A 12,844-nucleotide genomic window follows, 5' to 3' on the forward strand; every position below is an offset into this window, starting at 1 on the left:
GAAGATCTTAAGTAAACCTATTCCCATCTCAAGGCAGCAAACTACCCCCACAATGCCTATATGAGAGTTTATCTCTAACTATGATCGTGGCTTAAGCCCAGTTCTGGTAGCTCCAATTCAAAACTATAATCTTTGTCAAACTTCCACCACCATCTTGACATGCTAAAGGAATCTAAAATTGATATTGAGTTTAACTCCAAAAATACTTCCTTTTCCTCCAAAGAAACTTAAAGCGAGGAAGTACACGATTACCAGCATGAAATTGATAAGAAGTTAACAGAAACAGTAACTTTCAAAGGTCTCAAATATTTCTGCAGGCTGGTCGAAAGAATCCTCCTTATTTTGCCTGCTTTTTCTCTCCGCTTCACTCAGGATGTATAAACGCTTATTGATCTGATGGAGATGATTTTAAAGAAATGTGCTGTTCAGTATAGTAGCCACGAGCCACCTATGGCTACAGGGCACTTGAAATGGGCTCATCTGAGCTGACATGGCTGCCAGCATAAAATACGCATCAGATTTTGAAGACTTGGAGAAAAAAGAACATAAAATATCTTATTAATGATTTTATATTAACTGCATGATGAAATGATATTTTGGATATATTAGTTTAAATAAAATATATTATTAAATTCACCTGTTATATTTTTTGAAAAGTATGTTAATGTGAGTACCAGAAAAGTTCAATTATATATATATATATATACATATGTGGCTCATATTATACTCCTATTGAACAGCACGGGTATCAGAGGTGTAAAATTACCTATCCAATGTTTCAACGAATAGCACATCAACTGTAGAATAAAAGCCTCAACTGGATGATGAATTAACTTACTAACCTTCTTTTTTTTAAAAAATGACCAAGAAAGAATGATGACTTACCTGCAATTATATAAAAGAATCCTACAAAGCACCCCCTCTTAGGACTGTTTAATTCTGTCGCATTCTGAGGCGCACACCTCGTTCCCTTAACCCAGTGGTTCTCGGACTCCAGTGCACGTGAGCCACCTGGACACATGTCTACAGGGCAGGTGCCCAGTCACTCCCATATATTTTGATTCTATTTCATCTCTGGGAGGGACCCAGAACCTGCTTCTTTTAAATACACACCCCAGGACTAAGAAAAACACGTAACCTGTGGCCTTTCTTTCTTAGGAAAGTATCTCCCTCTGCCACCTGTTAGGCAGTCAGATTAGTCTACAAAATATGTGGGAATTAGTAGCTTCACGAATAAAAAGCATTTGGCTAATCTGGGAAATAGAAGGGAGCGTGAATGACTAAACACACCAGTGAGTCCCAAACCTCCTGGGTCAAACTCCTCCCCCTCACTGCCTGTGCTGGGACGGGAAGGAATGGCTGCGCTGACTCTATCTCCTCTGCCCACGTACAGGCTGTGGTATCAATAAAGACTAAAATGTCCACGGGGAGACAGGAAAAGAACGTACTTGGGTTTCCAAAACGGCACGATCGAGTCACTAAATACCTCAGAGCTCCCTATACCTGTTGTGTTTCGGGGCCACAGCCGATTCAGATTCGAGATGCTAATTCATCAACGTTTTTTCTGGGGTGTGCAGCAGGGTAGTTTCAGAGTTTGTTACCACAAAGTCAGGTACAGAATATTGACAGGCCCCACTGCTACCAGGTTTATGACAAATAAACCCAATAGGGCAATAGTCCTTAATTTGGCAAAACAAAACAGTCAAACTGAGGAAATGCCACGTGAAGAAAATAAGTGTAAATAATAGTGTGACTGTACTTCATGTAGCATTTTCATAGCACGTCTATTTCTTTTTCTTTTCTTTTTTTTAATTTCCCAAAGTCTGCCCTCAGGCAAAACTGCCTATGGGTTTGCCTCTCCTGTTAATTTGAGGCCAGAAAAGCCAGGTGTCATTTCTTATTCTTGCTAAGATCTCTACAGCCCCGAGCACACCGTTTATGAGCTGGGCGTACTGGCTTGTAGGAATCCTAAAGCGCTTCCTAAAAGGAGTACAGGTGATATGCAACATATATGGGGCACTGGCTGATTTCACGTTTGACAGACCAAAAGTGAGGATCAACAGAAGACACGACTTGTTACAGAAAAATGACAGCTTGAGCCCTGACCAAGTGGCTCAGTTGGTTAGAGCAACATCCCAATACACCAAGGTTGCGGGTTCGATCCCCAGGTCAGGGCACATAAAAGGATCAACTAACAAATGCATCAATAAGTGGAACAACAAATTGATGTTTCTTGTTCTTCTTCCTTCCTTTCTCTCTCTCTCTCTCATTAAAAAAATTTTTTAATTTAGAAAAAAAGAAAAATGACACCTTGAATCGGAACTGTGTGAATAAGCCATGCGGTAAATGGATGTCTTCTTATCCACAGCCACAAAAAAAAAAAGCACCAAAGGTGTTTGCTGACAAAGCAGTTTGGGAGAGGAGTTTGAAAGTAAAAAACTATCCTTCCTTCCACCGTGGAGCTCAGGCTTATCATCAGTCCCTTCTACTTCCCAGGCCAAGTCTTTGGCTCTTGAGCAATGGAGAGACCACCAAACTACCAGGGTATTTCTCTCACCCCATACACAGGAGATAGCTTTAGTGCTGAGACTGACTGAGAACATTTTCTTTCTTCTTAAAAAAGTAAAAACATGACTTAGAGAAGAAAAATCACTCAATTATGTAGATTTTTAGATCAGTCGATGATTTGTCAACAGGGACATTTCTAAAAATACTAATGATTCAAAAGAAAAAAATCAGGTTTTATAACCAATAGTTGATCAGAGATAGAGTAATTTTTAAAATTTTAAAATTAAGATCTGGGCAATTTAGCCATTGACAGTCAAATTCATTGATACACACACACACACACACATTTTCTTCCATATAAATAACTCATATTATTTCTTAAACGTTTCATCACAAAACTATTCCCATAATAGTCAGACTCTGTGGTTAAGGGTACAGAGTCTGGGGCCAAATGGTCTAGATACAAATCTTGGCCCCACCTTGTTATTACCTGTATGACCTTAGGCAAATTACTTAATCTCTTTGTGCCTCACTGTCCTCATCTGTAAAATGGGAACAATATTACCTGGGGTTGTGGTGAGACTAAGTTAATACTTGTAAAGTACTCAGCATAGTGCCTGGCATGAAGTAAGCACCCTGTAGGTGCGTTTAACAAGCATATAAGCAAAAACATAACCAACGCAATGGCTCCAGGGGGGCTCAGCGTGGTAAGAAGCCATTCTGGTTCCCAACACACCTTTCCTCCTACAGCTGGCATTTTAACCACCGAGGTGACAGAAAGGAGGGAAATGCAAAGAGAAAGCAGGTATCAAGAAAAAAACAGAAGGTGACTGGGGTAAAAGTCCTTAACTCTCACTTAAAAGAATCAATGTTTCCATTCCCTTCCCCCAAGAGGCCAGGGTCGGAGGCAGGAAAAGAGAGCTAAAGTTAAAAAAAAAAAAAACAGTAACAAAAATGTATCTAGAAAACCCAGTGACTAGGAATAGGGGGATGAGAGGACAATTGACTGCTTATAGCAAACTGGAGAAATAAATTTTGAGGTAGGAATACAAAGAACCGCAAATGCAGCCACGTATACAAATGTATACAGTTGTAGAGTTTCTGATCTTGGTTTTGGCTGAGTGAGGCACAGGAATGAGTCTTTTCACCTTTGACCAAAGATTTGACATAAGACTCCTGTGCCTACCCATCCGTCTAAGCTCACCAACAGTATCAGGACCAAACTCAGGTCGAACCACTGGGTCAAGGCTTAGGCCATCGCAAGGCGTGTCGCCCGAGGTGTCCAGCATTCACGTACACGGGTCCGCTTCATTAAACAGTGAAAACCATTACCCTAGTGTCTTCTAACTCCCTCTGGAGTTTGTCAGCTTTGGTCTTTTCAAAGAGCAGGCTCTGTTCAAGCTCCTTAATGCGGGCATGCTCCAGTTTGGTCTGCGTCTGTTAGTAAAAAGGAAGAGGAAGAGAACAGTGCCACCGTGACATGCCAGCACAGGAGGGGACAGCGGCATGCAGGCTGAGCCACCAGCACCTTCCGCCAGAGGACGAACAAGACGGGAGATGGAGACGGGAAGAGGATGGAAGTGAGATGAGGAGGTTGGGGGTGAAGATGTAAACTACCAACAGGAGGATGAGGTGGGCGGGGGACATGAGCTAGGCTATTGAGAAAGGAAAAATGGAAAACACGTGAGGCAGGATGAAAACTGTCAGATGCATGCAGCCAAATACAAGTTATATTGATAAGTGAAGTTTATCAGCACAAATTAGAACAGTTAATATTCCTCTAAACTACCATTCTTCCCTCCTCCCCACAACAGCTATTTGACATTAACGAATATGTAACTGTCTTGATGACTTTAAAAAGTAGATTGACCCTCACAATGACCACTATGACTAAATACGGAGAAGGTAATGTAGCAAGCCTTAGGAATGGTCAGTAAATCCCTAGAGCAGAACCTTGCACTTTGGCACAGATTTGATATGAACAAGGGTCAGGCATGACACCTCACAGGGGGACTCTAGACAGAGAGCTAAGGAAATCACATCAGTGGCCTCTGACGAGACTCTCGGCAACATTCTCACATCTAACAGGAAAGAGCCACTAACACTCTAATTTGTTTCCAGCGGTGGCTTTTCTAAAGGCTGTCACCAGAAGAAAAAAGAAAAAAGGAAATCAGATTTACAAAAAGAAAATTCCAGTAACAGTTATGCTCCACAGCCTCTATCCCTGAGGCTCAGAGCAGGAGCAAAGTTTGGCCAAAACTGGACTCTTTATCTTGATCCCTAGACGTAGTTCTTATCTCAGAGGGAAGAAATGGTGACTCAGCACAAACGCGTGAGTTTGAACTCCATGCAAGAAAAGCTGGTGAGATCCTACTGTGTTTCAAAACCTCTGAGCTTCTCCATCCTCCTTCACTCATACGGAACCCGATGGAGAAGCCGGCGGTGACCTCTTTCTAGCAGGTTTAAGTACAACACAACCTTCATCAAATAATCCTGATGTCCGTCTGAATGCACCTCTTTCCCGCTCACCTCTCTCCCCGAGAGATGCAGTGTAACCAACGGATAAAACCCACTGAGAGAGCTGTTCCCAGAAGCTTCTAGTTACTGCAGTAACTTAACTATTTTGTGGTTCCAACCGGTCAGATCTATTGGTTTGAACCATTACGGGAAATGAGAAAATGACAACAAACTCTAAATAAAGAAGCAAACAGTAGTGCAGAGCTTAATAGAGGGTGGGATGCTGTACACTGTAAACATCTTTACTACCGCCAGTGGAACCCTGGAGAGGCCAATGCATTCAAGAGCTCCCTTTGCTTGCAATCCAGGTATAAATCACCATGGAACGCTTAAACAGTGAACACAAAATTAAAAACAAAAAAAAGCCATCTCAACTCCTTCAGCTCTTACACTCAACAAAAATAACACTGGAAACCTAGTTATCTGGGTCGTCCCCTGCGTCCGGACATGTCTCAGACAGAAGTTGTTCTGTTTACTGCTTCTATAATCTGATCCAGGACTACGTAACTGTGGTCGCAGCCTCAAGCACTGAAACCCAAATAGCAAAAGGCAACAAAACCTTTTTTCTCCTCTGGACACCGACGTAACTGTGGTCGCAGCCTCAAGCACTGAAACCCAAATAGCAAAAGGCAACAAAACCTTTTTTCTCCTCTGGACACCGAGTTCAGTGTCCTGGGGGTGAAAGGTCACCACTTCAAGATAAAAAGCCCATGACCACTGAGTGTGCTCCTCGCCCCCTTCTGGGTGGCTGCAGCGAGACCTCCCTGCTGGCGGGGTGCACACCGATGACCTGGGACTGCACCTCTGACCAGCCATCAGCACGGGGACTAGTGATCCACTTCCACGCCATGGTATGCAGTCAGTCAAAACGTTACACCCAACAGGACAACCCTCCTTGTTAACTGACTCCTTTCTCAGAAGACACGTGTCCCCAGAGGGCAGTCCTGGGACAGGTGGAGAGGGCAAGCAGAGGCTCTGCAAGAAGCGCACAGAGAGGCGGGAGGGAGACCCCATGCAGACTGACACTGGACGCAGCGAGAGCCCATGTGGGAAGGAGAGAGGAGACCCAGATCACTGAAGTAGCTGCACAAAAAGGGAACCTTCAGAACGGAGGCTGTCGTAAAAGTTCAGTCTGGAGTTGTATATTCTACCTGCCAGGAGGCGGTGGGGAGAAACAGTGTTTGCCTCAATTTTGTTCTCTTGTGGTGGTAAATCACAGTGAGAAGTTTTTAGGTATCTTTCAGTTGGCATCAGAGCTGAAGCCTGGCTTTCGGGGTCACTTTCATAAGATTTGAATTGGGTGTTTAATCTTAAGCAGAAGGAGGGAGGAAAACACCTACATGCCTAGTAGCACTGCTACCCTAAAAACCTCACTTCGAAAATAATAAATTTAAAACAGTCTCTTCACTGAAGAATTCTAGCCTCTAGGTTCAAAAACTAGGGACACTACCACAGTGACGAATTCCAAGTTTGTATTTCTAGTCAGCTGCAAGGACAGGCACTGGCCAGCAAGGGGTGCTCACACCCAAGGCAATCAGTCTGGGATTCGCAATTCCCTCTTAACTCTCCTGGGAATAAAATTAGTCAATTTGGGAAAACTTCCCCCAGAATTTCTATAACTCCATCTAATATATTTTATGCTTCATCTCTTTTGGAATAATTCTATTAAAATTAGAAAACATTATGAATTAAGGCTAGGCCCCCAGACAAAATTAATTTTGCCCGTTTCTGACAAAATTTCTTATGAAGTAAACACATGCCTATGTATTAAACAAATGGATTTAAAGAACTTAGTCATAACATACAATTTCTTCAGGATACAAATGTAACTGCTTTGAAAGCCACATGCACAGAAATATTAAGGTCAAAGTCTCAAGGTCAGATTATGCAGTTAGTATTTGAGTATATCAATAAGCATTTTAATCTGTAATCAATCTGTGTTAACAAGGAAAATATCCACACAGTTAAGTGCCCTCTTACATTCTCAGGATCTTCAGAAATCTGGCTCTTTTGCTATCAGTAAAAAAATAAAAAATTAAACAACAACAAAAGAGAGATTCGACTAAAGTTTCAATGTTAGGGTTTCAAAATAACCTTGATTAATTTCAAGTAAGTTTATCAGACAGACTATACACTAGCCTAGTGCTGATGTAAATATTTTCATTTGTCCTTCTCCCAAACACCACAGGCTATATTTCAAATGAATTGGATGATGATATGAAACTTCTAATGAAACTTTTAGGGTGTTTGTAAGTGGATGAGGATAACACAAAAGTAAACTAAAGAAATGTAATTGTACAATATATGAAATGAATAAAGACTTATTATTACTAATAATCCATTAAATCCTGGGCTTTATAAAACTAAAACTCAGAAAATGTTTTCCTTACTTTTTGTTAACTATAAGGATACACTTATTTCCAAAGAAATCAGAGTTCCTATTTGGAAGTCCCTTGAAATGTAAGCATGGTATGGGCAATCAAAAGACTCTAAAATTGTAATGGTAGCATAAATGTATATTTTGAGAGCTGCACAGAAACGTGCAGTTTTTACAAAAATATTACAGATTAAAGTACCAAAAATCTGCAGAATTTGAAAATTTTAATAATTTATACGTGTCATATATCTAGCAGTGGTTTGAAAAGCATCAAGACCATTGAACTCTGGTGTCTATTTGAAAAAACTAATATGAATAATTGTTACGAGATGAGAAACTTGATTGTAAAGAAAAATCCCTATTAATTTAAAATATGCCATGGAAGTAAAAGCTAATATATAAATTGCTCTTGTTTCTTTCTGGTAATTACTTTTGTAAAAAGCTCAACTACTAGAACATATATTTATCCCTTTCACGGGGTTATAAAAGGTTTGTCCTGCTCAGTGGAAGAAGCACGGCTCTGTTTTGGACCATTAGGATGAAACAAAAAATGCTCCTCCCAAGGAATGCAGTTTCTGGTCATCAGAGGGACACGGAGAGTCTCTCTTGGGACACACTGCTAGATTTATGACTCGATTAACTCCAATTTGAGGTTTTTGAATTTCAAAGCACAAGGAAAGAGTAGTGAAAACTTTACTGGGCCACAGGAGGTGGGATGGCTCGGTCGCAGGCTCAGAGGCCGCCCATCACCGCCGGCAGCCATGCCCACGGCCCCGCTCGCCAGAGGCTGGGCTCCTGCCATCGCTCCGCTGCCCGTTCTGGCCACATCAGCTGGCACAATGATTTCGTCCACATTCCCGAACATGGGGACCCATAAATGCTTCAGACAGCTGGAGGGGTTTTACCTCAAGGTCGCCTTTAGTAATTGATTCTTCCTCCACCCGGAACTGAAGATCCTCCACCTTCCTGTGGAACGAGAGGGAAACAAAGCACTGAAGACAACGGGAACAAGCGTGCCCGTGTGTTTCTACAAGCGATACCCTGGCACACTCAGCACATGACCACGGAAAGAAATGCCTCAGAGGCATAGGAAATAAATGCATCTTTAGGCCTCTGGTGTATGCGCCTGAGAGCTCTACTCTTCCTTGGGAAGCTCCAGAGTTTTATCCAGGTACACGTTCCAGAAGACAGGAGGTAAGAGCTGAGAAAAATCAACCGGTTCCCTTGGTCACAAGCACCAGAATGGATCTGATCAAGACCAGGTCTGCCTCACGGGAAGAGGTCTGATGCCCTCAAGCTACTGTAGAGCTGGGAGGACAGTTCTGCTCCGCAGTCAGCAGAGCCAGGGCAGGTTTCACAAAAGAGCAAACAGTCCGGAGGGACCTGTCACTGTGGCTCCTTTACCTGCACCCGTATTCAGGAGGCGAGGAGAATGTCCTATGTCAGTGATGGCGAACCTATGACACGCGAACTCATTTTTTTGGTTGATTTTTCTTTGTTAAATGGCATTTAAATATATAAAATAAATATCAAAAATATAAATCTTTGTTTTACTATAGTTGCAAATATCAAAAAATTTCTCTATGTGACACGGCGCCAGAGTTAAGTTAGGGTTTTTCAAAATGCTGACACGCCGAGCTCAAAAGGTTCGCCATCACTGGTCTATGTACAGTGCTCCTCTGTCCAATGAGAAAGTGGTTTTCCTGGTCAGAGACTGCATCCCACCTCCACTGGGCTGTCCCCGCACCACACAGAGTCTATGACCATCCTGACTGCTAGTGAGCCAAGTCGCTGTCAGAAACGGCATTAAGTCCAACAGTTGAGGACTAACATCCCATAACCAGAGACGTTCGCATGGTTTCCATGAAGATGCTTTTTGTGGAGAGATTGTTTGTTAACAGCCTCAAAACCCTTCTATCATGCCCAAGCTTGCTTTCTCTCTCAGTTTAGCACCTGATTTCGTCCTGACCTGGAGATTCCTTAATTGCCTCACGTGAGAGCCTTGTTTTCCTAATAAGGTACTGAGTTTCTCAAGGACAGGGACCGTGTGTCACCCATCAGACATACTGCGAGTTCATCAGCCACCTGGGTAAATCCTAGGGAGCTGGGCCCAGCACCCCCCACCACACAACTAGAGCTGCTTGGCACACAGTAGGTGCTCCACAAATGATTGTTCAGTTAATCAGGCCATGTCTGGATGATTACAAACGACTCACAGGAAGTCAAATCAATGCAAACCCTCCTCTCACAGAAGGAAGACTTCTATTCCCGCTGAACACGGCCATTCCTTTGGTTCTACGGGTTGATGCCAACATGGTTGCTAATGGGAAGGGAGTTTAAAAGGAAAAGGCCACACGTGCCCCAGGGGACAGTTTAGGATCACCTTTTCTCCTCTTCTAGTTGGTTGAGCAGTTCCACTTTCTCCCTGTCGGCAGCTTCCACCATGGCTCGCAGCTGGTCCATCTTGGCCTCCAGCTCCAGGACATGCTGGGGAGGCAAGGGTGTCAGTGAGCGGCCTCTCTCTGACCCAGACAGGCCCAGGGACGCCTCCAAAGAGCTACGGCTAAGTGGCACCATTGTGGGCTGGCGTTCCTCCAAAACCTTTCCACGTTAGAATGCATTCTATGATTTTTAATAGGTTATTATCAGCCACATTCCCGGAGGACGAGGATGGAAACCACACCATGATGGCAGCAGAGGGCAATGTTACAACAACGCCCATCTATGGAAGCTAAAACTCATGCAGAGGATCATCTACAAAACAGAAGTTGCAATCACAGGTGACGTCCAATTAAGCAGGCTCACCTAGCACTGACAGGCCAAAAGACCTGGACGTAAAGACCAAGAGGCTAAGGTGCACTCAAGAAGAACAAAACTCCGCCTTTATGATGATGCAAACTGGGACTCCAGGTCACAGCTTTCAAACAAGCCCAGCAAAGACATTTCTAGTGCTCCCGAGACTAGCTCCCGGCACCAGAAGGTAGTTCGGCCTCCTTCCCTTAACTTTGAACCTGCCACCATCTCTGCAACGCGATCAGCTTAGAACCTGTCACCATCACCACAAGGCCAGCGCCAGACTTCACCTGGTCGTGTCCGTCCCGGGCCAGGGCTAGCTCCTGCTCTATTTCCCCCACGTGGCTCGTGGCCTTGGCCACCTCCGCCCTCTCTAGATCCCGTTCGGCCAGCAGCTGCTCAATGTGCTGCTGCTTCTCTTTCAGGGCCTCCTGGAGGGCGGTGGTGCCGGAGATCTTCCTGGCGTACCGGGAGGAGGTTTCGGTCAACTGCAAAGGAAAGTGAAAGAAGTGAAGGGTGATGACGTACGAGGGATGCGGGCAGGGAGTGATGCATGCAGGGTGGGTGCCTCCTCAGCAAAGCGAAAGCACTGCCCCAGCTCTCAGGCTTGCCAATGACTCGGAAAGGCTCTTCATCAAGAAAACAAGGCAGCATGCGCCTCCTGTCTGTAAATTCCACAAAGAACAATGCAAAGAGGCCGTGGACCAATCAGGAAGATGTCTAGAAGAATGAGTGGCTCAAGTCAAAGGTACCCTGAGCTCAGCTGACAGGGCCTTACAGGAATCTAGAAAAATTCCACAGAACCCATTTTAACCTGTTTCTCTCCACTCCACTCCGACCTAAGCTTCACTTATAGCTGTCTTCTTGTTACGACATTTTGGGCAATCTTTCGATCTTTAGACTCGAAGTTGAGACCAATAGATCCCCCTCTGCATCACAAACCTTCCTTCAATTGATTAAATAGTTGGACCATTGCCAGGACTTTCTTCATCTTTGTTTCAGAGTGAAAGGCAGAGGCGATCTCGCCAACAATGTAGCCTTGAGGAGCTGAATGCACATCCCCACAGAGATTTTAAGGACAAGATGAAAAGGACCACTGACCTGCCTTCAGGTGCATGGGAGTGGGTGAGCATGTGTGCATATGTCTGGGCAAGGACACACATAAGAGGAAGAAAGAAAAAAACACGAGACAAAAAGGAGGAGAAAGAGATTTATGGACAAAGAGAAGTAGGGGAGGGAAGGAGGGTGAGAAAAAAGGGGGCACGGAAAGAGAAGGGGAGGACAATGAGAAGTGGGGGAGAGTGACTAGGAAAGGAGTGGATTAGGAGGGTCTCGGCTCGGTCACCTGTTTCACATGCCCGAATCCTCCATCTTGAGGCTAACGTCACATAAAAGCACAGAGCAAAGAACCTCCTACTGCATGTTAACAGATAATTGGGCAAGTCGACTACTATTCTTCCAAGCCCAGCTTTAGAGGCTGGTGGTCAAGAAAGAGCCTCATGGCTTGGCGAGTGTGCGTGCAGGGCTGTTCCCTCAGCGACTGCTAGGTTGCGGGTCACTGCAGCCCCGACTTCACCTTCTGCAGTTGGGGCCTCACCTGTGGCTTGAATGCTTTTCCCGTCCTCAGTCTGAGGACGGGGACCTGCCATCCCCTCCAAGTGAGGCAATTTGATGACTAGGAGAGGCAAGGATCCAATCAAACCCGAGTAGTCCTTAGTGGCTTCTATTTAGTGAAATTGCTTGAATTACACATACTGGGGAAGGAGGAATTCCTGTTCTTTTACATTTGACCTTGACTTTCCAGTTTCAGTACATGTGTGGTTGGATTATACGTTCCCATGCCAACATTTCTTCCTGAAGACACTAAATCTGAGGTTCGTGCAGAGCTGCCCCAGGGGAGTGCAGCAAACGGCAGTGAATCTCAAGGGAAACAGCGACATCTGTTGGACACCATGCAAACTACAGCTTGAGGCAATTCCGTTTCAGCAGGCTGTGGCTAGAAATACTAAACACTAAAGATTTATTCAAGGGTTTAGGGTTTACAAACTGGAAACACGGGTAGAAAATACCCAGGGTGTCCCTCTGAAGAAGAAATAAAATCTAAGAGTTCTCACAGTGCACATTCCTGAGAAGGATCCGTTCTGCATCCTTAGCTCTGGATGGGTCCGAGATGGTCATCTTCCGGACGTCCCGTGGTCTGGCTAATGGACATCAGGTGGTCTGGACGTGTGAACATTCTTTCCTAAGAAGTTTAGGTTCCTCGGCTAATTAATGAATTGCTTCCTCGTGCCTCAGCCAACGCGGTTTCAGTAATTTAGCCGCTTGACCACAGTGGCTCCATTTTCTTTCTTCACGCCTCAGGTGGTCATACATATTCCTTTAGGTGACGTCATGTCTTTCCGAATCTCGGTTTGGGCTACTGCCATGACCAAAAGCAAGGACTATGCCAACAAAAATCAGTGCGGCACCGAAAATGAGGGCGGTGGTGCTCAGGGAGATTCCAAGATTTGACAGGTGCCCAACAGCAGCATACGACCTGGTGATGCGTGATGGTTACTCAAGAATGAATTTAAAACAGTTGTCCTTTTAATTAATAGGCGTCATTTTTTTAAACAGCTACCAACTCCTGAGACATAAATATTAAGCTAT

The 12,844-nt window shown here is 44.3% G+C and overlaps 1 protein-coding gene across 11 annotated transcripts in view; it reads right to left on the minus strand.

Annotated features, from left to right (window-relative positions):
- The window catches only part of CLIP1 (CAP-Gly domain containing linker protein 1), an 88,898-nt gene that overhangs the window by 45,099 nt on the left and 30,955 nt on the right, over nucleotides 1–12,844 (minus strand). For 5 of the 11 annotated variants that reach the window (XM_059676124.1, XM_059676122.1, XM_059676117.1 and 2 more), the window contains 5 exons: nucleotides 10,486–10,683; nucleotides 9,786–9,889; nucleotides 8,308–8,368; nucleotides 7,006–7,038; nucleotides 3,841–3,945 (listed from right to left, as the gene is read on the minus strand). In XM_059676124.1, coding sequence (XP_059532107.1) covers nucleotides 3,841–3,945; nucleotides 7,006–7,038; nucleotides 8,308–8,368; nucleotides 9,786–9,889; nucleotides 10,486–10,683 — 501 coding nt within the window. The remainder of the gene's footprint in view (nucleotides 1–3,840; nucleotides 3,946–7,005; nucleotides 7,039–8,307; nucleotides 8,369–9,785; nucleotides 9,890–10,485; nucleotides 10,684–12,844) is intronic. The other 6 variants (XM_059676125.1, XM_059676120.1, XM_059676128.1 and 3 more) reach the window with 4 other exon arrangements.

The sequence above is a fragment of the Myotis daubentonii genome, chromosome 19, assembly GCF_963259705.1.
Source record: "Myotis daubentonii chromosome 19, mMyoDau2.1, whole genome shotgun sequence".
NCBI lineage: Eukaryota > Metazoa > Chordata > Mammalia > Chiroptera > Vespertilionidae > Myotis > Myotis daubentonii.